The sequence below is a fragment of the Megalobrama amblycephala genome, linkage group LG1 (genome assembly GCF_018812025.1).
Source record: "Megalobrama amblycephala isolate DHTTF-2021 linkage group LG1, ASM1881202v1, whole genome shotgun sequence".
Taxonomy (NCBI): Eukaryota; Metazoa; Chordata; class Actinopteri; order Cypriniformes; family Xenocyprididae; genus Megalobrama; species Megalobrama amblycephala.
In genome coordinates this window covers 63,950,088-63,971,378 of record NC_063044.1, presented here as the reverse complement: position 1 = coordinate 63,971,378, position 21,291 = coordinate 63,950,088, and the positions used below count along the sequence as shown (strand labels likewise).

The 21,291-nt window shown below is 38.2% G+C and overlaps 2 protein-coding genes across 2 annotated transcripts; one reads left to right on the top strand and one right to left on the bottom strand.

The window, feature by feature from the left end:
* Window positions 1-81: 81 nt before the first annotated feature.
* On the top strand, window positions 82-3,366 carry aspdh (aspartate dehydrogenase domain containing). The gene is given in 9 exon segments (XM_048209194.1): window positions 82-179; window positions 527-589; window positions 883-1,021; window positions 1,131-1,215; window positions 1,319-1,343; window positions 1,346-1,467; window positions 2,328-2,551; window positions 2,825-2,964; window positions 3,246-3,366. Coding segments are annotated over 8 exon segments (834 nt in total). The 5' UTR covers window positions 82-179; window positions 527-528; the 3' UTR covers window positions 3,284-3,366.
* On the bottom strand, window positions 3,361-18,825 carry gys1 (glycogen synthase 1 (muscle)). The gene is made up of 16 exons (XM_048209154.1): window positions 18,673-18,825; window positions 17,476-17,594; window positions 15,125-15,306; window positions 14,380-14,571; window positions 13,632-13,817; window positions 10,031-10,175; window positions 9,651-9,768; window positions 9,433-9,553; window positions 9,184-9,290; window positions 6,536-6,595; window positions 6,246-6,438; window positions 6,009-6,135; window positions 5,385-5,480; window positions 5,112-5,275; window positions 4,936-5,016; window positions 3,361-4,771 (listed from the first exon to the last, which is right to left on the bottom strand). The coding sequence occupies exons 2-16, from the start codon at window positions 17,591-17,593 to the stop codon at window positions 4,559-4,561; spliced, it is 2,103 nt and encodes a 700-aa protein (XP_048065111.1). The 5' UTR covers window position 17,594; window positions 18,673-18,825; the 3' UTR covers window positions 3,361-4,558.
* Between the last annotated feature and the right edge of the window lie 2,466 nt (window positions 18,826-21,291).

The following is a 21,291-nucleotide window of genomic DNA, read 5'->3' as shown; positions in this document are numbered from 1 at the left end:
ATCACAGTTTCTTCCGTAAAATACAGTGCAACTTTAAAATAGCCAAACACCAATGGATTCACACAAGTCTAATCATTAACATGAACTTTAACCTATCCAACAATCTCTCAAGTTCAAACAGCGAAGAGAGAGTTCGACTAACATCGAGAAGAAATAGAGAAAAGGTGAGGAATAAGCAGGTAAGTGAAGGTTGTGAGGAGAGATTGAGCCGGTGAGATTAGTGTGTTTTTAGAGATAAAGGAGAATATATAGTTGGACGCTAACAGAGAGGTGGAGGAAATGAAAACGGGGAGGGGCCAAAGATTAAATCAAAAGCATGTGTGGTTGAATATAGGCTACAGTGAGTGCTGTACAATATAAGGCTTTAAGCAAGTCTGTTTTAGTAGGTACAAAATAAAATACATTTGTTGTTGTGGATAATAATTAGCTCTCTTCGACTGTTAATGTGGCTGTTGTCAGGACCAACAGATTAGACATTTTAGAAATTCTGTTATTCATCTGCTGAATCTCTTTTCTAACTCTGTAGATATGGATGATAGATCCTTAAAGGTTGGAATTGTGGGATATGGACATTTAGGTGAGTTCTCCAGCAAAAGAACTAGTTTGAATAGCCACAACTCTTTCTACTGTGTTACTCCTTTGATTTACATTTGCACATAAAATATATCATATTATTATTACAAACTTTCCATTTTTATAGTCTACACTTACTGTTACTATTTTTAAATATAACATATGTAGGCCCTCAGTCTATGAGCATAGAACTGTCTGAATTTAAATAATTTGAAAAATCCATAGACTACAAAACGCTTTGAAAAAAGTCATGGAAATGTATTTGTCAATGAAGCTTTTATTTCATCTTTATTTCCACATTAAGGTCAGTTTCTTTTGAGAAGATCCAAAGGGAAGGGCCTAAAGTGGGGCTTCAATTAGCATTCGTTTGGAACCGAAATCCAGACAAACTAAAAGATTTATTGCCCAAAGAGCTCGTTCTGCATGAGCTCTCAGATTTCACACACAGGTAAACATTGCAACTATGTGTGTATGCACGTGTATGTTGCATATTTGTTGAAATGTAAGGAGGAGAGCAAAACAGAGCTATGTAATTATAAGTATTTGGTGTGTTTCAGAGTAACTGATGTAATAGTGGAGGTGTGTCATCCACGGATAGTCAAAGAATTTGGTGTCAGATTTCTGTCACATGCTCATTTCCTGGTAACTGTACTGTTTACCTCTATATTATCACCTGAAATCCTGAGCTGTGTTGGTTATGTAATTGCGAGAGGATCATCCCTGATCAAGTTTTTCCCTCCCTCAGGTGGGCAGCCCTTCTGCCCTCTCTGACCCCAGCTCGAGCAAGAACTCCGCACTGCTGCAAAACAACATGGGAAAACACTTTATGTGCCCAGTGGTGCATTATGGGGTGGCCAAGATATTCAAAAAATGAATGACAGCGGAACTTTGCGGGTGAGACCATTTTGTTATAATTATTTTGCAACACAAGAAATTAAAGCACTGTACAAATTGTTATATGATTCATATGATCCATAAAATACATATTTAACAAAATAACTTAATCATAGCTGAAGTTCAACTTAAAGGTGATAGAGAGGATTTTTTCGTCGACTGAGAAACCAAAGACTGTTACTAAGTTTTTGAAATGAGCGCATGCGTAAGAACAGCCCCCCTCCTTCACAACACATTTCAAAGGAACGCCTCCCAAAACTCGTAAACACTCGTATTGGAACACGAGTGTTTACCACCGGCATTCACTGTGTCGTGTTAGTGGATTCATTATGTCGGACTCACCGCAGGTAACTCATAATCTGCAGTTGTTACTCCCGTCTCCTGACAAAAACATTGCATGCGGCGCCTGTGGAGTGTGGAAAGTTACTGGAGCGCGCAGCCGCACGCGTCTCTCACAAGGAACGTTACGGCAGTGATTGACAAGCCAGATGGCCAATCCGCGCACGTCTCTCACAAGGAACGTCACGGCAGTGATTGACAAGCCAGATGGCCAATCCGCGCACGTCTCTCACAAGGAACGTCACGGCAGTGATCGACAAGCCAGAGGGCCAATCTTTTACGCGATGATCGCGTAAACGATTGGCTGATGTTTTTAAGGCCCTACCTCGTGCACAGATGATGTATATTAATATTATTACTTTCAGTGCACCTAATAAATAGTCTTTTATCAGTTAGTAAAGACAGTTTCAAGTAATATTGCAAAAATGTATAAAACAAAACATCCTCTTTAGCACCTTTAAGTTTTATTGTCCCTCCCACATTAAAATATATTAAATCATTTTCAAATGTCTCTCTCGTAGGCTCTCTCCATCCGAATGTCTAAACATCCCTCTTGCTTTCGACTGACCGGTGGCCTGCTCTCTGATTGGACAGAGGGAGAGGGGAGGCGGGTCTTGTACAGCGGCTCAGTAGCAGAGCTCTGCCCCATCGCCCCCAACAATGTGAACACTATGGCAGCTGCGGCCATAGCCGCATCAAAGTTGGGCTTTCGTGGGGTTACTGGAGAAATAGTTTCAGACACTGCGTGAGTTGCCAACTGGTCCTCAAAGGATTTCATTCCTTGTATCACAATAAAACTGCCTCCATACCTAAAGTGGATTGCTTATTATTGATCTTATTATTGTGATTGATTCATCATTGCCATGTACTGCAATTGCTAAGAGGTTCAGAGTGACATTTCAGCATGTTGCTAGGTAGTGGCTCACTGCTACAAGTAAAAACATTACACTTCGAGTTTAAGTTTTTGTTCAAATCCCTAACCTTGAGTATGAACTTCTCTTCTTGCCCCTCTCTCCAGATTAGCAGACTACCATATTGTGGAGGTTGAGGTAATTGGTCCAGATGGATTCTCAGTGAAAACTGTAAGACAGAACCCCGCCAAACTGGGAGCTGTAACAGGAAATGCCACATACAATTCCTTCTGGAGCAGCTTACTGGGTATGTTTGTGTAACAAAGACAGATGGAGTAAACCGACGGAGTGCATATAGCCAAAAATCACAGTATGTGCTGAACACCCCAAGCCAAATCTGTTTTTACACAGATAATATAGCCATAAAAAAACAATTCCATCACAACCTTTTTGCACTTTTTTGTAATTATCTTCTATGCTTTCTGTCCTGCTAAATTAACGAAAATGATACATGAATATGCAGTTACATATATTTTATTGTCCGTCTTATTACAGTATATCTAAATGACTTTTTGTCTTTTTTTTCAGTCTGCAAGGGTCATGGAGGGAGGGTATATCTGTGTTGACAACAGTGGATTTCTACAGAAAGTGTACAAGTTAACCGAAGAATAACAGCTGCACATGATGAATAAAACAAGTGTCGTGTCAATAATGTTGTAGATTTTAATCTCAGTTTTACAGCCGTGACAGACATGACAAACTCAAACAGTGCTGGTGTATATTTGTATTACAGTATCAATGATGTTCCAGTGTATTCGTTTGGCTGGTTAGCTTTTGCTACATTACTTGCTTGTCATTTAACTCTGGTCTTTAATAACAATAACAAAAATGGCTGGATACTCACTATGATTTCGACAGTACATAATAATGAAAAGGGAGCAAAGCATTGCAAGAATGTTTTCGGGTCAACGGTGCATTCTGTCGCCATTTACGCAAACTCTTCTTTTGAAACACGTATGAATTTCTTGCTTTTGTGAAACACAAATGGAGAAGTTTAGCTCATTGAAACTCGCAAAATGAAAGTGAATAGTGACCATGACTGTCAAAGAATGATTTTCAGTAAATAGATTAAATTTGGGTCTGTTCATAATACAAAGATCTTGTATGACTTTAGAAGACTGAGTCATATATTTATCATATTTTTTTGTTTATATACTGAACCTTGACTCACTATTTTTCTATATAAAAGAACAGCGTGAACATTGTTCAAAACATTCTTCTTTTGTGGTCCACAGTAGAAAGTCATACAGGTTTGGAACAAAGTGTATAAATACTGCATTTTTCTTAAAACTTTCCTTTAAGGAATTGATAAGGCTCTCATTTCTAATAAAGGTCTCTTTAAAGTAAATGCTTCTATTAATTATGTTCTTCATCTCAATTCGTTTATCACGGGAAGAAACCTACATTAGTAGGCGAAACACTTTTATTTGTATCAGCTTAACTTTTCACAGTACTTTTCACAGTAACTTTTCGATTTGAATGTCAGATTTAGACTGGCATCACTGGCACACAGCTGGATGTCAATATGGTATGAATCCATATGAATTGTTATTTGAATAACTCTAGCTACCATTTCATTCTTTGCTCTCTGTTGTTTTTGTACTAGGCCTTGTATGAAAGACACCAGTGAAATCTTCAAAAACTATGGCTCACAACATACTTAAATACCTTATTTATTTCTCTTCAGAAAACCAACATGCAAACACTGTTTGCAGGCATTACGTTCACTTTTAGGGGAGTGTTATTATGTGTGTGTGAGTGTGTGTGTGTGTGTCACTGTATACGAGTGCCTCACAGTATATAAGCTGCAGTATGTGTGTATGTATGCATATAGGAGTGTGTTAGATTTTTTCAGGAAGACCGACTGTATGATTCTTGTTCCGGTTCGGTAAGTTTATCGGTTGGCGGATGTTGAGCCGGTCTTTCTCTGCTTCCAGATCTTCATCATATGGTTCCTCCTCATCCTCAGCCTCACTGTGATGAGGAGACGAGTGAAGCGAGTGGGCGGGAGACGGGGGCACCGAGGCGGGCCGCGGGTAACGGAAGCCTGTGGTCTGGTTTACATGAACGAAAGAATAAATGTCAACAAGAAATATTTACGTCCATTTCACAGACATTACCAAAGCTGTCTAGAACAGTCAACCTTTTTGACTCCAAGGCCCCAAATTTAAGACTAATAAACTTAATTTCAAATTTGCTTTTCATCGTTTTAACTTACTGAAGTGGGATCTTGAGGCTCATAGATGTATGTGTCCGGGAAAGCTTTCGCCAAAGACATATGGCGGGCAGAAATGTAATACTAAGAAATAAAAACATGTTATATTAGTTCAAGAACAGTAACTTGTTAGCTTTATTGTTTTGATGCATGCACATCGTGTGTGTGTGGTGTCTGACCCTGCCCAGATATCTCCAGTCTAGCAGGTCACTGAGGCGCTCAGTTCGGTTCCTTTGAATAATCCTCTGCCTGCGACTCTGCTGACAGAACTGAAACAGGAAAGACGTCAGCTGATTACAGGACTCGTCCACCCCACGATACCGCCGATCCAGAATATAGATACCTGAATATAGAGAGGGAATTAGGAACAAATGTGCATTACATAAATAAAACTGATTAAAAAGAATCTTGTAGCTGCTGTTGATCTTTTCCGCCATATGTACGGCTCTCACCATAAGCTGAGGGGTCGGCAATGTGCTCCTCCATGAAACAGCCAAACCCAGACAGGTTAGTGGAGATGGATGGGATACCCATCACTGTACACTCAGCTAAGAGAGAGATACATTCATTGTGTTGAGTGGCAGTTATTAATACAATATTTAATTAGTTCATACACTACTGTAGTTTGGGATCAGTAAAATTTTGCCCTGTATTTGAAGGAAGTCTTTTATACTTACCAAGGCTGCATTTATTTGATCAAAAATACAGTGAAAACAGTAATATTGTCAAATATTTTATTTAAAATGTTGATTTTTAAAACCACTCTAATATACTAATCTTCTGCTCAAGAAACATTTATTATTATTATTATTATTATTATTAAGGTTGAAAACAGTTTTGCTGCTTAATATTTTTTTTGTAAAATAATACAGGATTCTTTAATGAATAGAAAGATCAGAAGAACATCATTTATCTAAAATAAGTCTTTTGTAAAATTGTAAAAATGTCTTCAGTTTCACTTTTGATCATTTTAATACATAGTTGCTGAATAAAAGTATTAATTTCTTTCAAAAAATAAAATGTTGACCCCAAACGTTTGAACAGTAGTGTACATATAGGAGTATGTGGAGTCATACCTGGTGTGTATCCCCAGGGCTCATAGTAAGATGGAAATACTCCAAGATGGCAGCCTCTCACAAACTCCTCATAGTCCATCGGCAGGAGAGGAGAAGTTGAGGAGAGAAACTCTGGATGGAAGATCACCTAGCAGAAGAATATGAGGCTTTAAAAGTGTATTCAGTATTTTTCCCACAGAAAAAAAAAAGAATCAATTAATTAGATACAGGTTATTACAGCACAGAATGTCTGTGTACCTTGACTCGGTCCTGAGAGGTGTTGAAGAGGCCAATGCGACGGATGCAGTTGAGGATGGGGTCACTGCTGTCCTCCAGCATGTTGTGAGTGCAGACGGGGGGCAAACACTGTCGTTGGGTGGCAAAGATGGCACGCTTCATTATGGTGAAGTCCTCTTTATCTAACATCTTAGACACATCAGGCAACTGCCCTCTGAGAACAAAAAAAAAAAAAAAAAAGAGAGAGCAATGTCACTCCAAAGATGAGATTCACACATTTTTAATGTAGTCGAACACAAGAGGCAACTCACACTAAAAGTGATTCATAGAGTTTCTTCCCAAAGCGCTCCTTCACAGTCTGTGCAGTGTCCCTGACAATACAACAAAGATGCAAAATCACAACAAAATTCATTCATTGTTTCCACAGACCCTGAGTCCCCGAAAATAAGGGTACTTTCACACTAGCACTTTTGGTGCACGTCAGAGTTCAGTTCATTTGGTTGATGATTACCGTTTTCTGAACTCAGATGTGCACCCGGGAAGCGTACCTGTGTCCACATTAAAAAGGGTGGTCTGGGGTACACATTCATACTAAATCGCGGAAGTGCACCGCTATTGATGACATATGATTCAATAAAACCTGTGCATCTCACTCAGTTTCCTGACAAGCATTACTGACGCACTGCAAGCAGAGAAAATGTATATCTCATTTCTGCTCTCCTTCAGCAGAAATGGACTCCCGCATTCTTTAGAACACAGTACATTCCCGACAGATCGATGCAGGTGCCGTTATGTGCTGATGCTTTAAAAACAAAACCAAAGGTTCAAAAAACAAAATATATAAGCAAGTTGAGTAGCGCTAAGCATTTTGCCGCCTTCTCCTGCATCGTCGTTACCAAGCAACAGGGGTTCAGACCCAAATAATATAATATGAACACAATCCAATGTGGGCAGGGGGAGGAATCAAACTCGGACCAGCCAAGCAAACCAAGTGTGAAAGCGAGGGAAAAAAAAAAAAAAAAAAAAAAAAATGCATGCATTTTTGAACAACATGATGAGTAAATAATAAAATTACTAGATTTTTAACTATTCTCTTCAATTAGGTGACATTATGACTACTGTTTATTTTAAGTATAACTAAATATATTTCTTTCTATATCATCATACATCCTTCACAGCAGAATGGCAACAGAAAACAGGCAGCTGTGTTGGAATGCTCATGACTAGTATTGTTATTAACTAAAACTAAATCTATTTTTTTTTTTTTTTTTTAAATACATTTTTATTTTAAATATTTTAAATAAATCTGACATAAAATGAAATACAAATATTAGATGAAAAATTTAAAATGAACAAACTTAAAAGGAAAAATTTAAAGGATTGGTTCACTTTCAAATGAAAGTTAGCCCAAGCTTTACTCACCCTCAAGCCATCCTAGGTGTATATGACTTTCTTCTTTCTGATGAACACAATCAGAGAAATATTAATAAATATCCTGATGAATCAGAGCTTTATAATGGCAGTGAACGATACCAACGAGTATGAGCTTCCATCCACATCCAAACATCATAAACGTATTCCACACGGCTCCAGAGGGTTAATAAAGTCCTGAAGCGAAGCGTTTGTGTAAAAAAAAAAAAAAAAAAACATATTTAACAAGTTATGAAGTAAAATATCTATCTTCCGCCATACCCGCCTTCCGTATTCTACTTACGAAGAAACTGTAAAACTCATGCAGTTCAGAAAGCTTACACTACGTCCTACGCCTTCCCTATTCAACTTATGGAAAAAAAGCTTAAAGGTACTAAAGAGAATCTTTTCGTCGACTGAGAAACCAAAGACTGTTAGTGAGTTTTTGAAATGAGCGCATGCGTAAGAACAGCCCCCCTCCTTCACAGCTCATTTCGAGGGAACGCCTCCCAAAACTTGTGCACGAGTATTGGAACACGAGTGTTTACCACCGGCATTCGCTGTGTCGTGTTAGTGGATTCATTATGTCGGACTCACCGCAGGTAACTCATAATCTGCAGTTGTTACTCCTGTCTCCTGACAAAAACATTGCATGCGGCGCCTGTGGAGTGTGGAAAGTTACTGGAGCGTGCAGCCGCGCGCGTCTCTCACAAGGAACGTCATGGCAGTGATTGACAAGCCAGATGGCCAATCCGTGCACGTCTCTCACAAGGAACGTCACGGCAGTGATTGACAAGCCGGAGGGCCAATCGTTTACGCGATGATCGCGTAAACGATTGGCTGATGTTTTTAAGGCCCTACCTCGTGCACAGATGATGTATATTGATATTATTCCTTTCAGTGCACCTAATAAATAGTCTTTTATCAGTTAGTAAAGACAGTTTCAAGTAATATTGCAAAAATTTATAAAACAAAACATCCTCTTTAGCACTTTTAACTGATGCGACACCAGTTTACACTTTCTTCATAAGTTGAATATGGATGTTTTTTTCTTTACACAAACGCATCGCTTCGCTTCAGAAGGCCTTTATTAACCCCCCCGGAGCCGTGTGGAGTACGTTTATGATGGATGGATGTGGATGGAGACTCGGATGCGTCAGGATATTTATTAATATAACTCTGATTATGTTCATCAGAGAGAAGAAAGTCATATACACCTAGGATGGCTTGAGGACGAGTAAAGCTTGGGCTAATTTTAAATTTTAAAATGAACCAAGTAAACCAATCCTTTAAATAAAAGTTTAGGTTAAAGTAATAAATTGCTAAAACTAAAACTGAAATAAAAATAAATTATAGATAAACAAAAAAGCACAACAATTAAAATAAAAATCGAAAATAAAAATATAAGCTAATATAAATAATATTAGCACTGCTTTCAAGACATGTTGTGGTGTTCTAGGTGATCTTGAAAGTTTATATGAAGTAAGTAGTGTGAGCTTCACAGTGTCATTCACAATAGTAGTCCTCACAGTGCAGCTGTCATGGTTACCAGAGCTGTTTCCGGACGGCTTGGCCCTTCAGGGTCTCCACGTTGAAGTTGTTGGTACGAGCAGGCATGATGAAGAATGCTATTACAGTCACCTCGCTGTGATTCACCTGGACACACAAGTATAATGTTTAAAATCACAGTCACTTTTAAACCTTTTCAAACAAAGATTCTTCATCTTCATAACTTTTTTTTGTTTGTACTGTGACTTATCAAATGCACAGTGTACACTAGTGATGCGCAAATACTTGCCCTCAGTAGGTAATTAAGCCTGGCCAATGCTTCAAGAAAGATGTCAGCTCCTTTATTTGAGAATTCATAGCGTCCAGCGATAAAAAGAAACACCGTCTTGTCAAGGTTAAAATCTAAATGCCTGCAGGGAACACAAAACAACAAGAAAACGTATGTTATGACAGAGTATTTTGGTATATGGACATGTGAATACGATTGTGCGTATTATGAACTCTGACCCATAGAAATGGCCTCTGACAAACTCCTGGATGCGTGCTTTACTCTGAGCGTGGAGGTTCTGGAACTCATGCATGGCTGAGAACTTCTTCACATTCAGACCGTTTGGAGTCACAATATCTGACAGAGAAAAATTAAAGTTGATATCATTAGAAAATGGTTAAAAATGGGTCAAAATGCAGCAGCTTCCTGGCCAAACTTCCATTTCCGAACCAAATCAAGAAGCCTCCCGAGTGAAAATGAGGTCAGAATCCCTCCTAATACCAGATCAATCTGCCCATGATGGCATTTTAAATGGCATCATCTGACTGACCCATGACGCAATTAGAAATGTAGTGTTACAGTCTCTTTAGGAAACAGTACAAGCAGAAACTTAAGTCACCTGGTTTCCGCTTTAGTAAGTGCTCGGCCTCAATGGCAGTGATCTGAGAGACGGTGGTGAAGACGTGTGCACAGCGGGCTGCTGCACGCTCCAGACAGTACCGGTGATAGATCTGCCTGTCACCTGCCTCTTTATCCACATTAAACTATACATGGAGAAATAATGTTAGACACTTTAGAGCACTTCCTTTAAAAGGTAAAGTATGTCATTTTTTTTTTTATGTTAAAAAACATTCTCTCAACCCAGTTTATTGTTCATTGACTAATGATTTAGTATGCTATTCATGGGTTTATCACCCCAAAAATTGTAAACATTGAGCCCCAAGGCACCATCAAAACACTGAGAGCAGTCCGCTCAGATCTGCAGTCAGCTCAGCCTTTAGCGAGAGTTTGGGGCGTGGCTACTGTAGCAGACAGTAGCCAGATGGTGTTTAGCTGGTGAAGAACCATGACTGATGCATTACATGGGGAAAAAAGACATTCAGCTTCGATTACAGAAGTGCAAGCCAAAATTCACTGCATTTAGACTGCATTTAGTGTGCCGCACAAGACCTGAAAAGTGAAGCCAAAACATTTTGATTGCCCCCAGGTGGCTGGATGCAGTATAGGTCATAAACACACCCTCTCCATGCATGGGACGCGAAACAAACAAAACCAGGTCTCCATACTCTGTACTGGAGGGTCAATGTCCTGCAAAGTTTAGCTCCAACCCCAAATTAAACACACCTGAACCAGCTAATCAAGGTCTCACTAGGCATACAAGAAACTTTCAAGCAGGTGTGTTGGAGCTGGTTGGAGCTAAACTCTGGAGGATAGTGGCCCTCCAGGACTGAGTTTGGAGACCTCTGAACTAAATCATATAACACTTCAAATACATAAAAGGTTTCTGTCATTTTAGGAAGTTTTTAATCACGCTAATGTAAGTTCAAGTGTTCGTTTTTTAAAAAATAAGTTTGGTTTTAGTTATTTGATGCTATAAAAATGGGGGTGTGACGTCAAGATTGACAGCTTCTTAGAGCAAAGTTGTCACTGAGGCACCAACTGACTTATTTTGTGATTTTCAGGAGGATATTTGAGCTTTAACTTTAATTTCTACATTTCCACAATGGTTTATTTCACACCGACGTTGTTCTGCAGTAAACTGTACTAACCGATTCTGTGTGGGTGGGGCCTTGATACCACGGCTCAACTTAACGCTCACTACCGCACAGACTCGGGCTCCAAGTTCACTACTGTGCAGACTCGGGTTTAAAGCTATCAGTGTCATATTGAACACATCAAAGTGAGTGGGGCACTGCAATGCAACACGCTACAATGGACGCTTCAATACAACATCATCATGCATCCGTTCAGAAAGACAAATGTACCGGTTTATAATGTTTACTCAGCCACAAACTGTTGTGGTGTGTCATGTCAAAAAATGCGCCCGGAGAAGATACGTTGGATGGGTTTATTATAAGCAAGACACTCATGTTTGTTCTAGACAGTGTTAGCCTGCTCATTTTCATACTCATGACCCACAGCAACACAGCTAAATGTTTTCCTAATATATCTGATCTTTTATTGAAAGTAGTCTACTTTTACCTTTTGAGAGATGCCTTCACAAGCACCCTTAAGAGCTGTGAATTTTTGTAATTCCCCTAGGTGCCACTAGTCTCACAGAAATGACATATTTCACCTTTAAGGTGCCGTAGAACGTCTTTTTAAAAGATGTAATATAAGTCTAAGGTGTCCCCTGAACGTGTCTGTGAAGTTTCAGCTCAAAATACCCCATAGATTTTTTTTTATTAATTTTTTTAACTGCCAATTTTGAGCCATAATTATATATGCACCGATTCCTTGCGCGGCCCCTTTAAATCTCAAGCTCCCCTCCCCCGGAGCTCGTGCTTGCCTTAACCAGCATAAACAAAGTTCACACAGCTAATATAACCCTCAAAATGGATCTTTACAAAGTGTTCGTCATGCAGCATGTCTAATCGCGCAAGTATGGTATTTATTTGGATGTTTATTTGATTCTGAATGAGTTTGAGGCTGTGCTCCGTGGCTAACAGGCTAAAGCTAACATTACACACTGTTGGAGAGATTTATAAAGAATGAAGTTGTGTTTATGAATTATACAGACTGCAAGTGTTTAAAAATGAAAATAGCGACGGCTCTTGTCTCCGTGAAAACGGTAATAAACGATGGTAACTTTAACCACATTTAACAGTACATTAGCAACATGCTAACGAAACATTTAGAAAGACAATTTATAAATATCACTAAAAATATTATGATATCATGGATCATGTCAGTTATTATTGCTCCATCTGCCATTTTTTGCTATTGTCCTTGCTTGCTTACCTAGTCTGATGATTCAGCTGTGCACAGATCCAGACGTTAAAGGGATAGTTCACCCAAAAATGAAAATTTGATGTTTATCTGCTTACCCCCAGCGTATCCAAGATGTAGGTGACTTTGTTTCTTCAGTAGAACACAAATGATGATTTTTAACTCCAACCGCTGCTGTCTGTCAGTCTTATAATGTGGGTCAATGGAAACTTCTTTTATAAGAGTAAATAAAACTTGCTTAGACAAATCCAAATTAAACCCTGTGGCTCGTGACGACACTTTGATGTCCTAAGACACGAAACGATCGGTTTGTGTGAGAAACCGAACAGTATTTATATCATTTTTTACCTCTAAAACACCACCATGTCCAACTGCAGTATATGCGCGAGACATCACTGCCGCTGTCAGAGCGCGATCAGACCTCGCTAAGCGAATGCTGAATGCAGTTGGACATGGTGGTGTTTTAGAGGTAAAAAATGATATAAATACTGTTTGGTTTATCGCACAAACCGATCGTTTCGTGTCTTAGGACATCAATGTGTCATCACGATCCGCAGTGTTTAATTTGGACTTGTCTATGCAAGTTTTATTTACTCTTATTGTAGAAGTTCCCATCCACTCGCATTATTTGACTGACAGACGGCAGCGGTTGGAGTTAAAAATCATCATTTGTGTTCTACTGAAGAAACAAAGTCACCTACATCTTGGATGCGCTGGGGGTAAGCAGATAAACATCAAATTTCAATTTTTGGGTGAACTATCCCTTTAATACTGGCTGCCCTTGTCTAATGCTTGAACATGAGCTGGCATATGCAAATATTGGGGTCGTACATATTAATGATCCCGATTGTTACGTAACAGTCGGTGTTATGTTGAGATTTGCCTGTTTTCCGGAGGTCTTTTAAACAAATGAGATTTACATAAGAAGGAGGAAACAATGGAATTTGAGACTCACTGTATGTCATTTCCATGTACTGAACTCGTTATTTAACTATGCCCAGATAAATTCAATTTTTAATTCTAGGGCACCTTTAAATGAGGCATACTGACTGAATTACAGTTGCTGTTTTTGATTCCAGAATTTCCTCCTGGATTCCTCGCTCTCTCTCTCTCATTTAGAGCATCTTCTTCATGTCACACTATTATTTGCTTGAAAACAGAATGTTCTTTAGAATGTTTTCTAAAGAAAACCAATTCTATCTAGAGTTAGGTTAATAAACAGTAATGGGGAAGTATCACATATTCACAAATACACATTCTTGTGCACAAACCTCTGCGAGGTTATTGTAGAAGTCGACGTTCCCAGCACACAGGTATCGGCCGAGCAGAGTGGCGTGTGTGGTGAAGATGGTTGCTACGGGTAACTGGCGCTGCCTGCATAAGACAAGCCCCAAACCTGCTAGCCACTCATGAAAATGTGCCACGATGTGAGGAGGTTCGTCACACTGAGCTGCAAACTGAAACACACACAATCAAATCATAATAAATGAGAATGAACCATCTTTCTTTTATGTCCAAGTTCCAAATAAAAAGAAAAGATGAATTATCTTTTAAAAATGTGTATTTAATTCACTGAATTATCCAAAATAATATTTATTAAAAATTTATTCATCTAAATTATTTTTTGTTGAATTTATTGACCAAAAAAAAAACATGCACATTTACACTGACAAAATTTATATTAATATAAAACATGGAATGACTCACACTAGTGTTGTTATAGTTAAACTATTAAAAATAGATTCCGTTAATTGAAATAAATCTGAGATTAAGTACAATATAATTATTAGATTAAATACTGAAATTAAAAAAACAAAAAACAAATGACACTAACTGAAATAAGTTTATGTACTAAAATGACTAAAATTGAATTAAAAATTAAAGCTACAAAGACATGATTTTTTCAAACAATTTTTTACAAAAGCCAATAAACTAAAATTAAAACTTATAATATAAAAATAAAAAGGCAATTAAAAGTATTAATAAATACTATAAATATAGTAAAACAACATTGCACACCTCTCCCAGTAGCCATGCAGTGAGGAAGCCAAAGAGAACAGCATCGTTAGCCTCTCTGTCGAACCAGGGCACACCGATACTGCATTTCTCCCACAATTCACTCTTCCAGCGGTCCAGAGACCAGGCCGTGAAGCCCACATCTAGCAGAATCACATATGGAGAGCCTTCAATCAGCCATCGACCAAAATATACCTATAGAAAGAGGCAGAGGAAGGAATGAAGTCAGAAACTTTGTCACTTTGCTAGAGATTTGAAATGACATTCATGGAAATAGTATTTTGATAACCAGGATTACCACACTTGCTGATATTTTCTTCATACAGTTTCACAAAATTACAGATCACAATCTTTAGTTAATACTTTCAATGAGAAATGATTTATACAAATTCATTTCTGTTCATGCTGATGGCAGAGTGACTTGGCAACAGTGCTGGCATCAATTCACACAGCGTCTCTCAGGGGGAAATTTCCTCAAAGAACTGAAATAGACCTCAGTCTGGCTGTAGGACACGGAAATAGCCTTTAACCTTTAAAACACACACACACACCCACAAACACCAGGGAGATGCCACACAAACACTCTCCAGAATGAAGGTTTAGGGTTTCACTGAGGATAAGAGCAGATTAAAACGGGCTGCGTGATGTGTGTGCACATATTAGTGTGGATAAATAGGAGGTGAACACATTCTTTTCCCCATATATTTTAAGTCAACCAGCCAGCAATTCTGTGAGCGCATTTGTATACCTTGCACCCACTGCTGTTCATTTTATCAATGGTTCTTCTGAGTGCTGCATTACAGGGTTCGATCAGCTCCACTTGCGTCCTGACATTGGACTCCACATACGGGCCCACTAGAAAGTAGTTCTCACCCCATTCCTCGCAGGTCAGACGCGCCTTGGTCTGGATCACTGTGTAAATGCCACCAACTGCCACAAAATGAGAGTGGTTAGTTAACCTTCAACAGATGATTAGGTCCAGCAAAGACAAGGCCAACCCTTTCAACTAAACGTTATCGACGGCTATCTCAATGTCCCCTTGACCCCTCCTTGACCTTTATCTAATCTAGCTGTCAATAATATATATAATATTCACAGAGTGCAGCAAATACCAACACCAGGGTCACATGGTTCTTGCGCCCCCAAGTATGTGGATGGATACAGTGTCAGCACTTAAGTCATGTGGCATATAGGTTTTTGTGGTGTGACAACAACAACAGTATCTGGTTTCTCCTTTCCAAAATCATAGATGATTGTAGACTACCTAATAACTATCTTAAAGACCTTCAAAATAATTAAGATTAAAAACATTATGACGTTGTTGTTAAAAGTTTTTATGCATTTCAGTTTTGGTTAATACATTGTATTGTATTGTATTGTATTAAAAACCTCTTGACTCAAATGCTTACCAAATATATTGACACTTTCTATGGAAAATTCAATAGGCTATGTACAATGCAGTATGGTTTCTTTACAAGTCCAGCTTTGGTTACTGGAGATTAAACCTTTAGCCTTTCATAAAATAGAAGATAAACTGAATACACTGAAATAGTATAACCCTAAATCTCTTTATCTCCACTGTGGCCATGCATCCATTACTCGCTGCTCAATCCAAACAAAGAGAGTAGAAAACTATGGTACGATAGCACTTTTTTGTTAGTGCATTCATGACATGTCAGTGTAAAAACAATACTAATATCTTAAAAACTAAATTTACACTACCGTTCAAAAGTTTGGGGTCAGAAATTAATACTTTTATTCAGCAACGATGCATTAAATTGTTCAAAAGTGACAGTAAATACATTTATAATGTTGCAAAGATTTCTATACAAAGAACCCTGAATAAATATTTCACACTTTCCACAAAAAGCCACACAACTGATTTCAACATTGATAATAATCAGAAATGTTTCTTGAGCATCAAATCATCATATCAGAATGATTTCTGAAGAATCATGTGACACTGAAGACTGGAGTAATGATGCTGAAAATTCAGCTTTGCCATCACAGGAATAAATTACTTTTTAAAATATATTCAAATATAAAGGGGTTATTTTAAATACAATTTAACATTTTAATACAATATTTTATTTTAATGCAATTTACCTTGTAATAAATTGTATTAAAGCATTAGTTCACTTCTGAATGAAAATGTACTCACCCCCATGTCATCCAAGATGTTCATGTCTTTCTTTCTTCAGAAATTAAGGTTTTTGAGGAAAACTTTCCAGGATTTTTCTCCATATAGTGGACTTCAGTGGGGTTCACCAGGTTGAAGGTCAAAATTACAGTTTCAGAGCAGCTTCAAATGGCTCTACGCGATCCCAGACGAGGAATAAGGGTCTCATCTAGCATTACTCATTACATAATCATGTTGGAAAGGTCACGCGTGATGCAGGCGGAAGTACCGACCAAGTGTTTACAAAGCGAACGTGCAAAGATTAAGCAAAACGGCCTTTACAAAAAAAATGTAAAACAATGTTGTTAGACGATTTTGAAGTTGGAGGAGAAAATTAGATGTAGTCTTTCACCCTACTGCGGTGACTACACATCACCTTCCCAATGTGATTACGTAATGCGTGGCGCATCGCAGAGCAGTGCAAGACCAGCATTTGTGGTTTAAAATTATATCCTTTTTTCTTTTTCTTTTTTTTAAGAAAATGGCCAATCGTTTCGCTAGATAAGACCCTTTTTACTCATCTGGGATCGCGTAGAGCCCTTTGAAGCTGCACTGAAACTGCAATTTGGACCTTAAACCCGTTGAACCCCACTGAAGTCCACTATATGGAGAAAAATCCTGGAATGTTTTCATCAAAAAACATAATTTCTGAAGAAAGAAAGACATGAACATCTTGGATGACTTGGGGGTGAGTAAATTATCAGGAAATTTTCATTCAGAAGTGAACTAATCCTTTAATATTTCACAATATTTCTGTTTTACTGTATTTGTGATCAAATAAATGCAGCCTTGAGCAAAAGAGACTTCTTTCGAAATCAATTCAATCTTACCAACCCCAAATGTAAACGGTAGTGTAGATCTTTGAGATTATGAGTGGAAATGTCTATGACGATACTACATTAGCAAAGACACATGCACACCTTTATTAGCGACCTCCCATGCGATCTCGAACAGGACTGCATCCTCCAAATCAAACTCTTCGTCCCAGTCCTCCAGGCCAGACAGGGAGGTGACCGACAAACTGCGCGCCAGTGGCATGCTGGGTAAAGGAAAACAATGATAATATCAATCAATTTATCCATGTTTTAGTCTGATCTGCACTGAACTCTTGACATTTAAACCAATATGACACTTATATCCATCATACGATCTTAGTATATAACCTTCAAGCATACAAGCAAACACCACACACTTCCTCCTCACCCCTCCCCCCCAAAATGACATCAATTTATTTCAACAGAATTGCATTAAAATGACTCATCTTCTTCCTACATCCTCATTGACTCTTCCTCGCTCGGCTTTGCACTTTCAAAAACATTTGAAAAAGCCTCTTATGAGCAAGTACTATGAACAAGTGCATGTTCATATCAGGTGAGATCTCACCAAATACAATGTGACACTGTGCCTTCATCTCAAGTCTAGGCATGACCTTTCATACATCACAAAACTATGTACTAGCGGGACACTCATTCACACCACCATCACGCCCTTCAATTACAACATATCTTGAGCAACATGAGATCTGTTTTACAAGAAGGACAGAAAATGATGGAGAGAATAGGTTTATATAGTCCCTATAAACCCAGCCAGGCTTCATTAAAGAAGTAACGGTACTTAAAGGTCCTCCATTCAACATAAACGCCGTAGCACTGGCTACTTGGATTATGAAGCCCCTGTAGTAGGCCTATAATTAAGTGTTAATGAAATGTCATTCATGACTTAGAAGCATTTTACAACTGCGTCTCTGTCTGATGCGTGCCTACGTGCGCGCGCGAGCGCTGACATGTACGTGCGCTTTGACCACACAGGAACAGTCAAAGGCAGAACGTCATTATCACCAGAACAAAACTGCACGTAAAGTGTTTCGTGGGCTTAAAATGAAAGCGCACAGAATAAATCAAAAAAGTTGCGACATTTCGTCTGCACGCTTGAGGAAGGACGGACTGGCCAGTCGAGCGCAGGCTGCAAAATTGGATTTGACACGGGTAAACGAAGAGCACTGCGCGTGACAGTAATCACAGGCTTTGCAGATGGAGGATAATGTGCCTCTGCTGGTTTTAAAACATACGGACATTTAATTTCAGACTGACAACAAACAAAAGCAGTTATGCACTCACCCTGCGGTAGCGTCTTTTCCTCGCTCAGCGGCGCAAGCCTCACATCTGCTGAAATCAATCACCAGGAGGATGATTTGACAGTGGGCGGAGTCTCTTGCGCAAGTTCACCTTGTCTATTGGACAGTTGGGCTGTCCGTCAGCGTGACGGCTCGCACGTCATGAGAAATGTGGGCGTGTCTTATCTGACGCCGTCTCCTCCTCCTTGATCTCTGGGTAAAGGAAGAGCAGCGCCTACGGCCGCAACACGAACTTCCTCAGAGAACTAGGCGTTTACTGTATGATAATTTTGATTGGCTAAACAGAGAATTTAGAGGGGGAAAAAATCTGCATCCCTGCTACTTTCCTCCCATAACTCGTAAGGAAGTTGAACTGTTGGTTTTTAACCCTCTATAGTAGCTACGCAATATGATATTGATGAGGAAAAAAAGATTTGTGTTGTTTTTCCTGTTTAAAATTAGACACTTTAACAATATCAATAAACATTTTCATACATTTTTAATTTAGTTATTTTTTATTAGTTTGTTGCCTCGAGGCAACATTGGAAAAATGTAAACATTTGGCATTTTCATGTATAAAAAAGAAATGTATGTAGCCTATTGAAAACATCAATTTCTTTAACTAGACGCTTGAACAAATACATTTATCCAGTTTTTAATGTATTAAAAGTTTCATATTTAATAAAAAGTAACATTTTATATCCACCTGTTGCCCTCAGGCAACACATGTATTACCAAACCATCATATTATTATGTTATTATTATATCAAGTTATCATATCCATCTTCATCCTCATCTCCATCTTCTCTCTCACCCTCTCTCTCTCCCTGAAGGATTGACACTATGATTTCATCTTCCTCATCACAGTGTGACCCCTCATCATCACCCTCATCAACTGCCTGGGTTTTATACCTTTTTGAAGTGCTATAGAAAATGTGCAGATCATAATATATGCAGATACAGTATGTGAATTACTATTCTCATAAGTGCATTACAAAATCATGTGAACATGCAAATATATTTAGATAATTCTCACTCTTTTCCTTACAAATATAATACATTTGTATTCAAACCTATTATGCCTGTATGGCCTTATGCGATTCCATTATGGTACAATGTTGCCTTGAGGCAACATGCAGTTTGATGAAACATCAAAAACATTTGATGATATATAATGTAAAGTTAAAAAAAATACTTCTTTACTTGCCAGTGAAGGTGAGTCATAATTTATGTGGGTGATTAAAGGTGATAAAGAGGATCTTTTCGTCGACTGAGAAACCAAAGACTGTTAGTGAGTTTTTGAAATGAGCGCATGCGTAAGAACAAGCCCCCTCCTTCACAGCTCATTTCAAAGGAACGCCTCCCAAAACTCGTAAACACTCGTAATGGAACACGAGTGTTTACCACCGGCATTCGCTCTGTCGTGTTCGTGGATTCATTATGTCGGACTCACCGCAGGTAACTCATAATCTGCAGTTGTTACTCCCGTCTCCTGACAAAAACATTGCATGCGGCGCCTGTGGAGTGTGGAAAGTTACTGGAGCGCGCAGCCACGCGCGTCTCTCACAAGGAACGTCATGGCAGTGATTGACAATCCGGAGGGCCAATCGTTTATGCGATGATCACGTAAACGATTGGCTGATGTTTTTAAGGCTCTACCTCGTGCACAGATGATGTATATTAATATTATTACTTTCAGTGCACCTAATAAATAGTCTTTTATCACTTAGTAAAGACAGTTTCAAGTAATAATGCAAAAATGTATAAAACAAAACATCCTCTTTAGCACCTTTAAATGGATACAAACAAGTGAAAAAAGCACTTTTCATTGGAGAAAATATGGAGTCATGTGACGTGCTGAAACAGGACACAAAATGGACCCCTGTCATGTTTTGGTCTTTTTTGCAGTTTTATTGATTAGTATTTGAGTTATTCTGTCCTGAGATACGTTTGATCAATCAATTGGTGCCTTATTTTATTAAAAACAAACTAAAATAGACCATGTTGCCTGGAGGCAACACCTTACCATAGAGGGTTAATGCGTTTTGTGCGCATTTTCAGCGGCATATCATCATCACCTACTGCCTTCATCAATATAATCAAAGATACATCTACATACGTGACAGATTTTTATTTATTTATGTCCTCTTGAAAAATGTTTATTTAAAATTAAATAGTAAAATATAGGCGTTGCACACAATTATTTTATTAATTTCACAGCACCTTATTTTAATACAATTTTATTATATTTTGTTATTGTAATATTGTATATTTCCTTTATTTGTCATTAGTTGTTTTGTGTTTAACGCTTTGGCAATATTTTATATGTAAACACAATCATGCCAATAAAGTACTTCAAAACTGAAAATGAAAAAGGGCAGTGCAGTTCTTTACAGTCAGGATCACAAATGAGCACAAACACAGAGTCCTGTTTCTGGAGAAGAGGTCTTGCCAAAAAAAAAAAAAAAAAAAATATATATATATATATATATATATATATATATATATATATATATATATATATATATATAATATATATATATATTTGTATTATTATTGTTTTATTTTGTTATTGTTTTTATTAACATGAATAATACCTTATTTTATTTTTTGCTTTTCACGC

Excerpts from the sequence above, each read along its gene's own strand:
- gys1 (XM_048209154.1), bottom strand. The coding sequence starts at position 17,593 with ATGCCACTGGCGCGCAGTTTGTCGGTCACCTCCCTGTCTGGCCTGGAG. Across the intron at positions 15,307-17,475 it reads ATGGGAGGTCGCTAATAAAG|TTGGTGGCATTTACACAGTG; the intron begins GTGTGCATGTGT and ends ATTTTGTGGCAG. Across the intron at positions 6,439-6,535 it reads CTCTATGAATCACTTTTAGT|AGGGCAGTTGCCTGATGTGT; the intron begins GTGAGTTGCCTC and ends TTTTGTTCTCAG.